This window comes from Equus asinus, chromosome 17 (assembly GCF_041296235.1).
Source record: "Equus asinus isolate D_3611 breed Donkey chromosome 17, EquAss-T2T_v2, whole genome shotgun sequence".
NCBI classification, from domain to species: domain Eukaryota; kingdom Metazoa; phylum Chordata; class Mammalia; order Perissodactyla; family Equidae; genus Equus; species Equus asinus.
Genome location: NC_091806.1, coordinates 27,243,415 through 27,260,212, shown reverse-complemented (window position 1 = coordinate 27,260,212; position 16,798 = coordinate 27,243,415). Strand labels below are relative to the sequence as shown.

General features: G+C 35.6%; 1 protein-coding gene and 1 pseudogene across 1 annotated transcript in view; one reads left to right on the top strand and one right to left on the bottom strand.

Annotated features, from left to right (window-relative positions):
* The window catches only part of LOC106835842 (olfactory receptor 9G4), a 145,099-nt gene extending 131,896 nt beyond the window's left edge, over positions 1-13,203 (top strand). The window contains exons 3-4 of the mRNA XM_014848443.3: positions 8,865-8,948; positions 12,123-13,203. Of these exons, the coding sequence (XP_014703929.3) occupies positions 12,141-13,079 (939 nt within the window). The 5' untranslated portion in view covers positions 8,865-8,948; positions 12,123-12,140 and the 3' untranslated portion in view covers positions 13,080-13,203. The remainder of the gene's footprint in view (positions 1-8,864; positions 8,949-12,122) is intronic.
* A 1,469-nt stretch (positions 13,204-14,672) lies between these two features.
* LOC139040460 (olfactory receptor 9G19-like) lies at positions 14,673-15,606 on the bottom strand (annotated as a pseudogene).
* Positions 15,607-16,798: the final 1,192 nt, after the last annotated feature.

Below are 16,798 nucleotides of genomic sequence, written 5' to 3'. Positions count from 1 at the left end.
ATAAAGTTAAGAACTTAGTCCTCCTGATATTTAGGGCAATTACTCTTTGTAGGGCTCCGTTATAACAGCTCACAAAAAAGGAAAGAAAGAAGGAGGGAAGGAAGGAAAGAAATGAAGAACAAAAGAAATCTCAAATAGCCATAACACTAAAAGAGAATATTAAACATTTTACGATTAACTCATGACTATCCCCAAAGGACCTTCCATTAAAAAAATAAAGACAATTATATTCTTGTGTGATTTTAGAAGTTTCTCATAGAGAAGTACAGGAGATCTTTTTGAAAAGAGACTCAGTGCTTCCTGTTACTTTCTGATGAAGACAGAAAGGGGAGGGAAATAGTTTTGAGAATTCAAAGAAATAATGATATTTGTTCTCCTTTTGTTCTTTTTTCTTGCCAATCTTTTAAAAATTTCTCTGGATCATTCCTCTCAAAGATACTAGATTGATGTAATTTTCCGAGTGGATATACCTACACTACACACACACACAGACACAGACACACACACACTGGAACGAATACATGGCAGAGTAAACCTTATCCTAGAGAGGTCCTGAAATGTTGAAATGACATTTAAATAGTTAGATATCGCAATGCTAAGGTGTAATGTAAAAATAAGAGGGTTGAAACAAAAAAGGCATGTGGAATTATGCAAGAGTAACAGGGGACCCTGGTCTTACAGCATAAGCAATAATCAAGTCAAGATGAATTAAAAACTTGAAAATAAGACCTGAAACCATAAAAACTCCTAGAAGAAATCATAGGGGAAAAGATCCTTGACATTGGTCTTGGTCATGATTTTCTGGGATATGGCACCAAAAGCACAGAAAACAAAAGCAAAAATAAACAAGTAGATCTACATCAAATTAAAAACTTCTGCACAGTAAAGGAAACAGTCAACATAAGGAAATGCCAACCTATATATTGGGAGAAAGTATTTGCAAACCATAGATCTGATAAAGAGTTAAACGTCAAAATGTATAAGGAACTCAAACAACTCAATGGCAAAAATAAACAACCCGACTAAAAAATGGGCAAAGAATTTGAATAGACATTTTTCCAAAGAAGACACAAATGACAAATAGGTGTATAAAAAGATGCTCTACATAACTAATCATAAGAGAAATGCAAATCAAAACCGAAGTGAGATATTAGCTCATACCTGTTAGGATGACTATTATCAAAAAGACAAAAGAAAACAAACATTGTTGAGGATGTGAAAAAAAGTGGACCCTTGTGCACTTTTGGTGGAAATGAAAATTGTTGCAGGCATTATGGAAAACAGTATGGAGTTTCCTCTAAAAATAGAAATACCATATGACCCAGCAATCCAACTTCTGCATATATATCCAAAGAAAATGAAATCAGTACCTTGAAGAGATATATCTGTGCTCCCATGTTCATTGCAGCATTATCCACTTTAGCCAAGATATGGAAATAATCTAAATGTCCATCAATGGATGCATGGATAAAGGAATTGTGATATATATACATATAGTTTTAAATATATAATTATCTATATATATTTTTAAAAATGAAGGAGATCTTGTATTTTGTGGCAATATGGATAAATCTGGAAGATATTATGCTAAGTGAAACAAGCCAGACTTAGAAAGAAAAATAATCGTGATTTCACTTATACATGGAATCTAAAAAAGTCAAATTTATAGAAGTAGAGAGTAGAACAGTGGTTACCAAGGGTGAAGAGGTGGGGGAAATGGGGTGCTGTTGGTCAAAGGATATAAAGTTTCATTTATATAGGATGAATAAGTTCTAGAAATCTAATATACAGCATGGTTATTGTAATTAATAGCACTGTTTTGTACTGAAATTTGCTAAGAAAGTAGATGTCAAGTGCTCCACCACACGCACGAAAATGATGATGTGAGGAGATGCACAGCTTGACTGTAGTAATCATTTCACTGTGCGTATGTAAACCAAAACATCATATTGTGCACCTTACATATATATGATTTTGTTAAATAAAATAAAATTTAAAAATGATGTGGAATTTTATTTTCTCCCTTTATTATAATGAAAAATGCAAGTAACTTCCTGTCTACATTTGGTAATAGGTATACTATTTATTGTTTGGTTTGTGCCTTCATGTTGAAAAATAATGTATGTTCATGGTAATATTCCAATAAGGTATTCAAGTGAAGACACAATAAGAGATCTGGATCATCACAGTCCAGACCTCCAGCTTCATTCTCTAACATGGTTCAGTGTGAATACTTCTTCTGTTTCCTTCTGGAGGATTCTTGTCCATTTACAAGAATATACATGAATATGTCTTTGCACACCCAGGTAAATGGGAAGATATTTTATACACTGTTCTATGTATTGCTTTTTTTAAATTAAAAAATAACTAAGAGATGATTATGTGTCAGCACATTAATTAATTAATTAGCTAACAACAAATATTTATCAAGTGCTACTGTGCTAGGTGCTGTGCAGGGGCCTGTGCTAGAGATGGGATATAAAACATCAGTGAGCAAAAACAGATACAGTCCTAGCCTTCTTGGGGTTTATGGTTTAGGGTAGAGAGACAAGGCATGCATAACCACAGATGCATGTAAATTTTTCCGCATAGTAAATGGTATAAAGTAGGGATTCTGGGTCATGGATATTTTGAAGGGTATGGATTCTACAAAAAGCATTTAGAGCAGTAGACCCTGGCTAACGGAAGGTGCTTCTTGTTGAGCACATGTATGGATACACTAAACGTGGTATTACTTGTACACACCACAAGATGGCAAAAATTCTCCAAGAAAGGTGTCTTTTCCTTGCTAAGCTAAAGTTGAAGTTTATCTTTTGACTGTCTGTGTATGGATAAATAATTACATAAAACAAACGTTTTAAACATATTCATAAACAATATCATTAATTATATCTGATATATTTATTAAAGATAAGTAAACCTTTTTTAATTCTTTATTTCTATTGCATAAGTACATTAATGCATGCCTTTACTAAAAAGAGTCAAAAGCTCTGAAGTATACAAAGGAAAAATGAAAACTCCCTTCAATCTTAGCCTTCATGCTCAGCCCCTTTCAAATTCAACACTCATCTGATGATATAACAACCACCTTCTCCCAACTTTTTTAATAAACTACATATTTTTAGAGCAATTTTAGTTTTACAGTAAAATTTATTGGAACATACAGACAATAATTCCTTTTGACAGATATATTTCCCCGTTTCCATTTCCCTGCAAAAGATATTGTATTGTGATATCTTCTTGCAATTTCACTTTCCACAATTAAATTAGCTTCCTTGAAGGTAGGGATTAAATTTTTGTTTGTTTTCGATTTTTACCAATTGCAATGCCTGTTTAGTTGTACGATTTTTAAAATATAATTGCTTGATTTTTAAATGAGTGACTAAAATAATTTTATTTAGGATGGGCTAGACATTACATTTATGTTCTGGAGTGCATCATCTTTCTGCTAATCGGTGACTTGGAGAGGCAGTTTTCTTCCTTCTTTTGCCGTTGTCATCGCCAAAGATGGCCACCATCTTTTGGTATAAGGGGAAGAGAGAGTATACACGATAGGGATGTTTGTGTATGGGGTTTTATTGTGTATTTATATCTCCAGAAAAAGAAATGATGTACTTCACTCTTGTTATATCACACTGGAGAGAACATAGTCACATGATCCTGGATTAGCTACAAAGTGAACTGGAAAACACAATCTTCCTGTGTGTCCAGAAGAGTAGCAGGACTTGGTGAACATCTAGCCTGTCTATACTCAGTAGAAGTTAAGCTCCTTGAGAACAGGGACACTTTTTTCCTTTTAAGATAAAATTAAACAGAAGAACAAACCATTACCCTACAAATATTTGCTTCCATTGATGCTGTTAGTCACATGATTCTAGTCACTCTGCTTTGATTTGAAATTCTTTCATATGAAAAACAATAATTCTTCCTTTAGAATGTCTTCTTCCTCTCTCTTTTTTTTTTTATCACAACATCCATATGAAACCTTAGTATACCCTTTCTTACTTCCTCTTCTTGGCAGTTTTCATAAGATTTACCTAAGTTTCTTCTTCTTCTGGATATGATCAATATGATAAAATGAGAATTGATTTTCAGATTTGGCTGACAACTCTTTTCAGCAGTCAAATCTAGAAAGTCGGATTTCTTTTTTTTTTTTATTGGTACCTGAGCTAACATGTGTTGTCAGTCTTTTCTTCTTCCCCTCCCAAAGCCCCCTAACACATAGTTGTATATTCTAGTTGTAGGTTTTTCTGGTTGTGATATGTGGTAAACCACCTCAGCATGACTTGAGGAGCAGTGCCATGTTGGCACCCAGGATCTGAATCTGCGAAACCCTGGGCCGCTGAAGTGGAGTGCACAAACTTAACCACCTGGCCAAGGGGTCCGCCCCAGCAGGTCAGATTTCTAAGGTCCTCTAAAGGAAATTTCATCGAGTTTACCCTTTGTTGCCCAAATTCCTTTGGTAAAATCCATTTCAGGAAGTGCTAACATCACTTTAGAAGGCTTTAATTTTGAAGGATATAAATCTGAAATCTGTAGACCAATGGCTCTGAACCATGGACCCTCCTGTGAATCTAATAGACCCTCTTAAACACATAAGCACACAAGCAAGATTTCTCCTGAACATTTTCATGGGGGATCTTGTACACTTTGAAGCCTGTCTGTGTTCTTCTTAGTGAATAATGGACCCAGATTTAGAACTCCTGTTCCAATAGAGATAGAGAAAACCATTTGGGTGAAAAAAGGAGGATAGAGGACAAAGTTCTATAGTACTTATGATATACAAAATGTATTGCTAGGTATTCTGATGATACTGGCTCTGCCATGAATTCCCTTCATGGTCTTGGGCAAGTCTTGCAACTTCTGACGATCACATTAAGCAATTGCTTTGCTCTGTAGTCATGACAACTTGAACTATAAGCAACACAAGCAGTCTTTCTGTGTTGTTCACTGTTGGATCTTTAGTGACTATCACATAAATTGTCCATAATCACTGTTCAATCAGTATTTGGCCTGTGGCCTAAATGGGGTCTGAAATATTTCTGTTTGATTCTTTATATATTAAATTGCCTGGGCTACTGTAAAAACATACCACAGATTGGGTCATGTAGACAACAGAAATTTATTTTCTGACAGTTCTGGAGGCTGAAAGGCCAAGATTCAAGTGCAGTCATGGTTGCTTTCTTCTGAGGCATCTTTCCTTAGTTTGCAGATGGCCAGTCTCTTACTGTGTCATGAAATGGTCTTTTCTCTGCTCACATCCATCCCTGGTGTCTCTTTGTGTCCGAATTTCCATTCCTTCTTTTTATAAAGGCAGCAATCAAGCTGCACACCCTAACCACCTGATTTTCATTTAATCACCTCTACAAAGACACTATCTCAAATACAGTCACATTCTGAGTTACTGGGCATTAGAGCATCAGTATATGAATTTCAGGGGGATATAATTCAATCTATAACATTGGGATTGATAGTTTCTTTATGAATGAGATAAGGGAGGATAGGCTAGAAGAGAGAGAGGAGCATATGGCAAGGAAAAAAGTTATGGACTGTAAGATATATTCTAGAAAGTTGTAATTAGTGCAATTTGGAGAGTTTTTACCATCAGACACATTTAATGATTCTATTGTAACTTAGATCTCTTAAGAGAATGTACTTAATAAAATATTCCTAATTTCATCTTGTCATAATTAATATATGATCTCCATACTCCAAATGAACTCTAATTGAGTCTCTGGAGACTGAGATGCATATTTCTGGGATGCTCTATGGAAGGATTCACAAAGGGCTGTTGGGGAAATACATATATCGTGCCCAACAGAGCACACGAAAACATCAAAGGGGAGGAAAAAGTGTGTTACTTCCAGGAGTGTCCTTCCTGACCAAGGTAAGAAACTGGGATCAAGGAAAGCTGTATTGTTTGGTCTCTGTGACTTCAACTGTGATTAGAAGGGAGATACAGAGTCTGACCTGTCTCTCAAAGGATTGTTGTTATGCCAAACAGACACACACACACACACACACACACTCACACACTATCTTAAATAGGATTCCAACCTATAGTATACATAACCCTCCTGTAGAAATCAAAATTCAGTGTGGTAGTTATGGTGGGTCATCATACATTCACTTACACAGTGGAGAAATTAAGAGGACAAAAGAGATGACATGCCTTTTCACTCTAGTGGTTGTGATATTCTGTGCTGTCCAAACTACTAAAGTATGGTATTTTCAGTTCTTTGTACTCATTTTTAGGTCCTAGAGGGACATATTCTTCTACAGAATTTAAGTGTTTCAGTGAAGGAAGCAGGGAACAGAGCTTCTGCAGGGGAACACACAGGTTGAGAAGACGTTCTACACGGAATGCTTAGCATGATTGGCTCTGACATTTCCTGTGTCTTTTACTTTACATTCACATTTTAATTGCAATTTATTTCAAATTCAAAACGGATTTTACTCCATCTTTATGGTTATGAGTTTGATGGTTATGAATCTTCTCTTTATTTACTCCTTCCTTTTATTAATGATAACTACACTGAGCCAGGGATTTCCCTATCAGGGTAGATTAGTCCTGAATAGTTTGAGCTAGGTTAGTAGTATACAATACTTTGGGAAAAATAGCTTCAAGGTACAAAGGTAGTTACCCATTTATTCATTATAGAAATATTTATTGAGTGCTAATTAGTTACTATAAACTGTTCTGTATGTTGGGAAACAGAAGTAAACAAAACAAAAAATCGTGTTGCTCCATGGTTAATATATTCTGGTGGGGAAAAAATGGACAATAAATTTAATAAACAGGAATTAGATGATGACAATAGGTGTGGGAGAAAATAGAGCAGAGTCGAGCAGAAAAAGAAAGAAGCGGATTGTTGGTGGGAAGGGGGCATGGTATTTAAAATAGTGATGAGGCCGAGTCTTAGTCTGAAAATGATATTTGAATAAAACATAAAAGAGATGAGGGTGTCAGCCTAGCAAATAACCGGTAAATAGTTTTTCAGGCAGAGGAATAAACAATTCTGAAATCTTTGATACTGGGGCAGGATTGTCATTTTTGAGAAACAGTAAGAAAATCAGCAAAGCTGGAGCAGAATGAAGCAAGAGGTGAGTCTTAGGAGATTTGCACCTGCAGGTAATGGAGGGCTGGTACTTTGGAGGACCTTTAGTACATTGCATGGCATTTGACTTTAGCTTGGAATAAATTACAAGGATTTTAGGGTGGTTTTAAGAACAATCCTAAAGTTACTTGTGATAATATTTTTTGAAGGACCATACTGATTGAAATATTGAAAATAGGCTATAGAGGGACAAGTGTGTGGACCAGTTAGAAGGCTATCACAATATTCCTGGCAAAACCTGATGATCTCTTAGACCAGACTGGTAGTCGTGGAGGTGGTGAGAAGTGCTCAGATTCAGGATATGTTTTGCAGGTAAGGATGCCAGGATTTCTTGGAAGATTGAAGAAGAGGTAGAAGAGAGTAGGTTGTTTCCTAATTTGTGACTTGAGAAACTGGAAAAGTAGATTTATTACCTGATATGATAAATGAGCAGATTGATCAATTTTGGGGAGTGAATATTGGGAATTCAACTGTAAACATGCAGAGTTTGAAATAATTATTACTCATCTCTTTTAATTATAGTGTTAGCACTGAAAAAAACTTAGGCATCTTTTAGTGGTGGGATTTTTTTTTTTTAAAGATTGGCCCTGAGCTAACATCTGTTGACAATCTTCTTTTTTCTCCTTCTCCCCAAAGTGCCCCAGTATATAGGTGTATATTCTAGTTGCAGGTCCCTCTAGTTCTGCTATGTGGGATGCCACCTCATCATGGCTTGATCAGCAGTGCTAGGTCCAAGCCCAGGATCCAAACCACCAAAACCCTGGGCTGTCGAAGCTGAGTGCACGAACTTAACCACTCAGACATGGGACCAGACCCCTGTGGTAGAATTTTTAATTGAGAATCATAATGACAAAATCTAATGATAGATTTCTGAGGATTTGTGAACCCTCTAAAATTGGGTGTGCTTATACATATCTACATTTTGGAGGTTGGGAGAAGAATCATTGCTTCTACCACATTCTTTAGGAGGTCTAGGATTCCAAAAGTTTAAGAGCCATTAAAATTTTAGATAAACAAAGGAACGCTGTAGTTGGAGAATGTACACAAGCTCACATGATTGATTTTTAGGGAAATAAATATGAACATGCAAATCTTATAGTGAAAAGGATGCTCCTGTCTTTGGTATATTCCATGTCTCCCTTTAACCAAGATGATGATAATGCCACAAGTATCCAGAAATATATGCATATATAAGGATTGCTAATCTCTTCTAACACACTGCATTGTTGTAGATGAGGTTTCTATTCTTATCTTTATGATAGATTTTACAAGAGATGTTAACAAACTGATAACATAAAAGGTGGCTACTGGAAAAGGATCGACCAATGTTTTCATATGGATGAAATTACGTTCAGAGAGGACCTGTGATGCTCTTAAAGTCACACTGGTGATTAAGCTTCAGCCTCCATCCTTATCACAAGACTCCTCAATCCAAGGCCAATGAACTGTTCACTTTCAAGCCTGACACTCCTTTGTCAAATTGCTTGCGTGTAGGTGACAAAAATATTAACTTTGAGGATTTTAGAAAGATTCTGAAATATATCATCCTTCTGGATTAAATTATTTCCTTGTAGAAAAGTGGCTTTCTCTTTTTTTCCCTGAAGCTCACATTTTAGAAATAAGTCAGGTAGTATTTATGCTTTGGAGAGTAAAAGTAGCTACCATCAGTTATGCATGTTTTCTGACCATGTTCTGAGATATGCATTTGATCTACATAGCACTGACACTTTTCTTACCTTTTAAAAGGTAAAGAAATGTGGCTTGGAGGTTGTTAAAGACTTTCCCAAGATTGAAGAGCTACTACTGAGTGGAATCAAGATTTGACTGCAGGTACCATTCCAATTCTGTAATTATGCACATCTACTTATGTCAGACATGTCGGCTCTAACCTGGGTTTGTGCTCATAGGTTTGTGATTATCTGTTAGCTCAGTTGAGAGCTGGATGATGAAGAATGGATCCACTAACATGTCTGGGGGACAGCTTGTTGTCAGCTGGGGTCACAAAGAGAACACAGGCAGATGCCTCATTATTCAGCAAGCTAACTAAGGCTCTTTTACATTGTGGTAGCAGGATTTGAAAAGTGAGAAGAGAAGTTTGCAAAGCCTCTTGAGACCCAGACTTTCGCATCTGCATAGCACTGTCTGTGCTGTAAACTATTGGCCACGACAAACCACAAAGCCATGGCTGACTCCAAGGTTAGAATAACAAAATCTAGTCTTGAAATCAAGGAATCAGTAAAGAACTGTAGTCTTTCTTTTGTCACATATCACATAGATTATTAGTTACTGGTTAATTTCACTCTTTCTCTTTCAAAATTAGAGCTTTTGTACAAAATATAATGTGATGAATTTGAGATACAATTATATTTCACACAGAATTCAGAATGATAACTGTATCTTTCATTTAATTCTATGTTCTAAAGCTTTCATCAAATTGATTTATCCATTCCTTCCATGACTTTCTACTTTCTTGTGTAAAGATAGAGAGGCGATGCTTTCATTATCAACTAGTACTTTGAAAGGATCTTGTCTTTAAAACTTTTCTAGTATTTTGAGGTTAAATTCCTGTATAAATGCACATTCTTGGCTAGAAGAGAGGTTGAGACTGACAGTCTTTGAGTCCTGTCTATCAGGATACGGTCCCAGTTTATACGAGCCCTAGCAATTCTATTTCTAATTTTGAATGCCTCTTTTTTGTGCCTTTACCAGAGGACTGGTCTCAACACATAAACAACTGAAGATTTCAGAGAGATTCCTGTTAAGAGGGAACTTTTCCTCCCTTTCAATCCATTCTCCGATCTGCACCCAAAGTAAACTTTAAAATGATAAATCTGACCCTGTTACCTCCTCATAATAGCGATGGCTTCCATTTGTATTGGTTTGAATGTCAAAATCCTTAATAAGGTTTTCAGTAAGCTCTGTGATCTGGTAGCTCTTGTGGCTTATCCCCGGTTCCCTCCTCCATCTCAATCTTTGTTTAATCTCTCTCTGCTCCTTAAACTCACCAGACTCTCTCTCAGGGGAGGGTTCTGTTCTATGTTCTTTCTTCTCATGTAACTGCTTTCCTCTCTCTCTTTACCCTGACAATGGGCTAGCATTGGGCTCATTTTTCAGGTCTCATTTAAATATCTATTCTTCTGAGAAGAATTTGATCTTAGACCAGAAAATTTATTTTATCAGTTATTTGCCTCTTTAGAGGGTAGTAGTAGAGGAGTAGTAATTAGCTCTGTCCAGATATTTCATTTTTGCCCAAATCGTATTGTATTAAAAATGAACTTATTAAGTACCAGACATTTTTCCTTGTAAAGATGAGTGATAACATAGCAGAGAAAGTTCATAGTAACCACTGAGATTATGGCTATAACCCACCATTTTATACATTATGAGTATAAAAACTATACATTTCTGCCAAGATAATTCTACTCAACCTTCAGCATATTCAGAAAAAAAGTTGTATTGTATAAATGAATAATAGGAAAGCATTATAACTGTGAAACACCCAGGATGTGTGAGGATATTATGAGGAAATCAATCATGTGAGTAATATAGTTCGGTTGAAATACTAAATCAATGAGGAGGAGTGGTAAGAGAGACCTTTATAAAGGTAAGTTAGAGACAGCTTATAGAATCTTGTGTGTATGCATAAAGCATCTGTACTCTGTGTGCTATCAAGAAAAGATCCATTATATACTAGTGAAAAAATGGAATTGTATTCAGGACTCCAAGATGTTTTTACCAGAGTGCCATCAGTGAAGTCAGATCCTCTCTGAACATCATCACCTACATTTGAAAGGTTAAGGTACCTCACTAACGAATAAATGGTAACAGTAGAACTTGAGGTAGAAAACTTGGATTTGCAATCTAGTTACAACATTGGCTCTGGTTTAGCTCAAAGGCAAATATTTTAAACATTGAAGTAAACCACAGTCCTCTTGGTTTTAGCTTTCTCCCACTGCCTTAAACCTAGTGGGAAAGTCAGCTGACTACTAGGGCATCAGCCCTAATTCTGTAACGTTTTAAATTAGATACCACCTTTGCTTCTCTCTGAGAACTTTGGAATTTCAACTTGGAAGGATTCATGATGTTTGAATATGCTTGACACCAAAAACTGGTTCTTCCAAAAGGTCAGCATTCACTATATTAAAAAAAAAGGCCTTAACTATGTATATAAATCTCACATCAACTAGAGAATTGTGAAAAAAAAGCAGTGTTTAATAAAAGAATTTTTTAATGCTCTTTTTAATAGGTAAAGAAATTCAGGTTGCCAGATGATTATAGGATTGCCTTAGCCAGGAGACCAAAAGAGCAAAGAATTCACCTATAAAACACATATATTACTTAACAGTTGAGAACATGAGCATATATTCTAGGTAAATATAACCCTGGGTTGAAATACCAGCTCTGCTGTAGACTATTCTGTGATGTTGAAAATGTTTCTTAAACTTCATGAGGATCATAATAGTACCTACCTTATAAAGTTATGGAAAGGATTAAGTAGATGAAGTATAAGACTCAGGATACCATCTGTCCACAGTTGTAATATATTTTTCTATTTGTACTAATAGTAGCAGTAGTAGGACAATACATTGGTTTTTGTGTGACTACCAACATGATGCATGACCTATAAATTCTCAATAATACATGAAGGACACTCAATTTTTTTTGAGTGTTCCTTATGTTCCAAATATTGAGCTACGGGTTTTCAGGCAGAGATTATTTATTCGATTAGACAACTTGTCAGGGGGCTTCATTGTTCTCATATGTTTGGGGAGACTAAGGGACTTACCTTGCATTAAACAATTAGTGAGTAAAAGTCCTAATTCCAAGGTCAGATTATACTCCACTTCAAGCAGTTCCCAAGTAACAGTCTGAAATTATATCATCTTGGGTAATATTGGATAACAGTCCATAAGCCTCTAGTAATTGTTGACTTAATTGATATCTTTGTTTATTTCTTTCAATAGAAAAATACTAAACAGTGTTTTTTCTCATAATCTTTATCAGGCTTTCTCCTCTATTGATATGGAAGTCGGAAATCGCACCACCCTGACTGAATTCATCTTGCTGGGCTTCTCAGCAAACCCCCAGTGGCAACTGATTCTATTTGGAATATTTCTGACACTCTACTTGATAACACTGTCAGGGAACATGACCCTGGTTATCTTAATCCATATTGATTCCCACCTGCACACGCCTATGTATTTTTTCATCGGCAATCTGTCATTTTTGGATTTCTGGTACACCTCTGTGTATACTCCTAAAATCCTGGCCATTTGTATCTCAGAAGATAAGCGCATTTCCTTGGCTGGATGTGGAGCCCAGTTGTTTTTTTCTTGTGTTGTCGCCTACACTGAGTGCTATCTCCTAGCAGTCATGGCCTATGACCGCCACATGGCTATCTGTAATCCATTACTTTATTCAAGTACTATGTCCAGTTCTCTCTGTACCGGACTTGTTGCTGGCTCCTATGTAGGAGGGCTCTTGAATGCAATAGCCCATACTGCCAATACTTTCCATCTGAGTTTCTGTGATGAAAATATCATTGATCACTTCTTCTGTGATGCACCACCATTGGTAAAAATGTCTTGTACAGAAACTCACGTCTATGAAAAAGTCCTTCTGGGTGTGGTGGGATTCACAGTCCTCTCCAGCATTCTTGCCATCCTGATTTCTTATTTCAACATACTTCTAGCTATCCTGAGGATCCAAACAGCCTCAGGAAGGTACAAGGCCTTCTCCACCTGTGCTTCTCACCTAGTTTCAGTCATGCTTTTCTATGGATCCTTGCTCTTCATGTATTCAAGGCCAAGTTCCAGCTACTCCCTGGAGAAAGACAAAGTGGCTGCTTTGTTCTACACTGTGGTCAACCCATTGCTCAATCCTCTCATCTATAGCATGAGAAACAAAGACGTCAAAGAGGCCTTCTGGAAAACCATGCAGACCCTAAGGCCACAGAGATGACGTTTGTAATTTTGCAGAATGCTCTAAAAGTATTTTCCAAACATTTGGTTATACACATATTTGAAAACGTTGCAATATTTCAAATAAACTCAACAAACTCTGCCTAAAACAATGAAACATTGAGCAAACCACTTTTAATTGTTTATTATTATTTTGTTGTAATTACAAGATTTTAAACCTATAATATTGGATTGTTTCATCTCCCACAATATTGATACTTTGTAGTACTAGATTTGTAAAATTTATCAAAGAAATGATGATAAATTTTACAAATCTAGTACTACAAAGTATCAATATTGTATTTCTTTGGGAGATTTGGGAAGAGAACATGAGAATTGGATGGTTTTCATGGGTATTGTTTGAATTTGAAGTTTGGAAAACAAGCTTTATGTTATGGGGAGAAATATTTGGAATGATTAAAATAGTGGAAATTTTCTCAAGATTTTCCAATTACTTATTTTTTCATAAAGCAGTCCCTCCAAATTCCTTTGTAAAGCTCTAATTGAGTAAATAGGAAAAAAATCTTTGTAAACTTTTTGCATTTTATATCAATTTAATATTAGGCAACACCTTTAAGGGTTAAGATTACAAAAAAAAAAAAACCCAAAAAATAAAAAACCAAAGGGACCAAAACACTTTTCTAAATGTTTGGAGAAAGATGTATCTTTATGGTTTTACCATCACCATAAAAGAGTGATCTCTTCCACAGAGAATGCGTACTCTGCTATCATATCTTTCATTCCATAACACAACATATTTCCTATGAAACAAAAATAACATCAAGGGAATCAAACAAATCAGTAAGAAAAAACCCACTATATTCTAGACTCAATGCTTGTTTGTTTTTCTTTTTCCATCCACAGCTCAATATTCAGTACATGACAGGTTTAGCTGATATTTTTTCAATACTCTTTTTAACAAGACTGCAAATTAAGGATTATTAGTTACACTTGACAAATAATTAGTTTGAGACCAAGAAGGAAGAAGTTTGTTATTGAAAAATTATAGCTATTGTTGTAATGAGCACAATTATAAAATGCACAAATTTAAATTTTAGAACAAATAATTGTAGCCATTTCACCATTTGTAATAACTCTGACATTTGTGATCTTTCTTTTCATCTGCATTTATTATCTAATATGTCACTACTCTCTTTCTTGCATCACAAAATACTTAACATTCCTTATTCTTCCATTACTACAAAAGTTCTGTGGGTATTGGACAAGAAGGATTTGTGGTATATTGCACAAATCTCAAGAATCCATATAAATTTTCTTGACATTCTCTACTGGCCATTATGTAGGGAAAAAAATAATTGGGTCACTCTTAGGGGATATATTTAAGTAGAATCCAATCCTTTGTGATCCCAGAAGTAACATATACATGTCTATTTTGCATTAAACTCTGATTCTGCTTTCTACAGTATAGACTATAGTTCAATCACTAAAACAAAACAAACTAATACAAAGAAATAGAATCTCTTTCATTGGATTTCTGTGAAAAGCAAAAAAAGTTTTTTTTAACCTAGTTCCCTAGCCTTTCATGGAAGCAGTTCATTTTCACTGAGCACTGATTTGAGTAATGTATGTTAATTTAGACTTCAGATTGTGTTAACCTGAAAAGTTTTTTCAGAGCTTATTTCACATCTTTATTCCTCAGACTGTAGATCATGGGGTTGAACATGGGAAACAGCACAGTATAAAATGTAGAAACCATTTTATCTCTCTCCAGGGAATAGCTGGGATTTGGGCAAGTGCAGATGTGGAACATAAAGCCACAGTACAAGGTGGCAGAGATCAGGTGGGACAACCATGTGGAGAAGGCTTTGTGGCAGCCCTGGGTGGAGTGGATCCTCAAGATGGGGGCAATGATGAAGAAGTAGGAGGCCAGTATGAGCATAGTAAGGGTAATGATGTTGGAGGCCAGGAAGAGGTACACTACAGCCTGGTAGCTCTCTTTCCCATCACATGCCAACTTCACCAAGGGTGGGACATCACAGAAAAAGTCATCAATGACATTGTCATCACAAAAATTCAAAGTGAATGTGGCTGGTGAGTATTATTGCGTTGAACAAAACCTCCAGTATAGGAATATATAACAAAACAGATGCACAACCTCCTTGACATGGCCTCAGCATAAAGCAGGGATTTGGAAATGGCCACATAGCAGTCATAAGCCATGGCAGCCAACGGTAACTCTCACTCTACCCTAGCCCAGCAGAGAAGAAGAACTGAGCTACACCACCAGTAAAGGAGATGCTTTTGTTTTCAGAGATGCAGGTCACTAGGATCCTTGGGGTGTAGACTGAAGAATACCAGAAACCTGGAAAAGACAGTTTCCCAGTGAAAAGATATATGGTCATGTGCAACAGAGAATAATTATAGATCAACATTATAAGGGTGGTATTTCCTATCACAGTCACAGAGTACATGCCAAGGAACACCACAAACAGGACCAGCTGCATCACAGAGTCTGTTGTGAAGCTCACCAGGATGAACTCTGTCAATGAGTGATTGCTTCTCTCCATGGCTATAGGGAATCTCACCTAAGAAAAGAGAAAATCAGAGTTCAGCTTGAATTGTTGTGCAAATAAATGAAAAAATATGTTAAATAAATAACATTGGATCACTGGTACACCTTGAAGTCTAAGAGTCAGCAATATAAGTGCTTAATTCAGAAGAGTTTGCATTTTGCAACAGACTCCTCAGAATTTACAATTATATGTTGTTAATAGATAGACTTAGGTACATATAAATTTTCAAGAGTTTATATGAACATACGTTGATTTGAATCAGGTAGTACCAAACCGAATGTGGTTAGGAGTCCTCCATGGACAGGAGCTAGAGGAGAGGTTTTTATAGAGAAATAGAAGCAAAACAAGGAAATTAATTGATTGGTTATAGCTCATGTGGTTGTCATATTTGGGAAAACTCAGATGGTTGTTTATGATTGGTTGTTCTTAAGTTTCATTTTCCCAGATTCACGTGCAATGACTCTGTCCTTAGGCACTTGTTTGCTTACATAGGCTACCAAAGTATAAGACCCATCTCACCGTAATGGCTTCCTTTTTAATGACTTTAATAATATTAAATTCAAAATTTCCCAAGACGATTATTATTTTTTTTCCCTTTAGGAATGACTGTTTCATTAAAGGAAAGATTAAATTATAATTTCTATTTTCTTGTACTTTGGTCGTCTTCAGAATATCAAATGCTCTTTTGCTAAATGTGCGACATCTCAACTTCAAGTGTTATTTTTTTATATCTGAAAAACTAGACTCATCCATATTTTAAGAATAAAATATTTTTCTATCAGTGCTTCTATCTATTGAAACATCCTGCAGCTACTATAAATTCATATCTCATAATAATATCTGTAGACATAAGAAAATACTCAGGAGATTATGAAGAAAAAAGAGGACATTTACCAAGGTTTGGAAAAAATGTGTACAGAAGATAATATACAATGATGGAATCATAAAGTACCCAGAATTAACTGTATTTTATACATATTATACAGTAAAAATATATAAAAATACTCTAAAAAGCCAATTTTAAATATAAGTAATATACATAAATACACTACATAAATAATGTAGTACTGGAAATTTATATTTTATTTAAATTATTTATTGCTCTTATTATTAAGGACTTTAACCTTAATGAGAACAATTAGGCCAAAAATATATGTCTTTAAATATGAAGATAAAGCCTCTAACA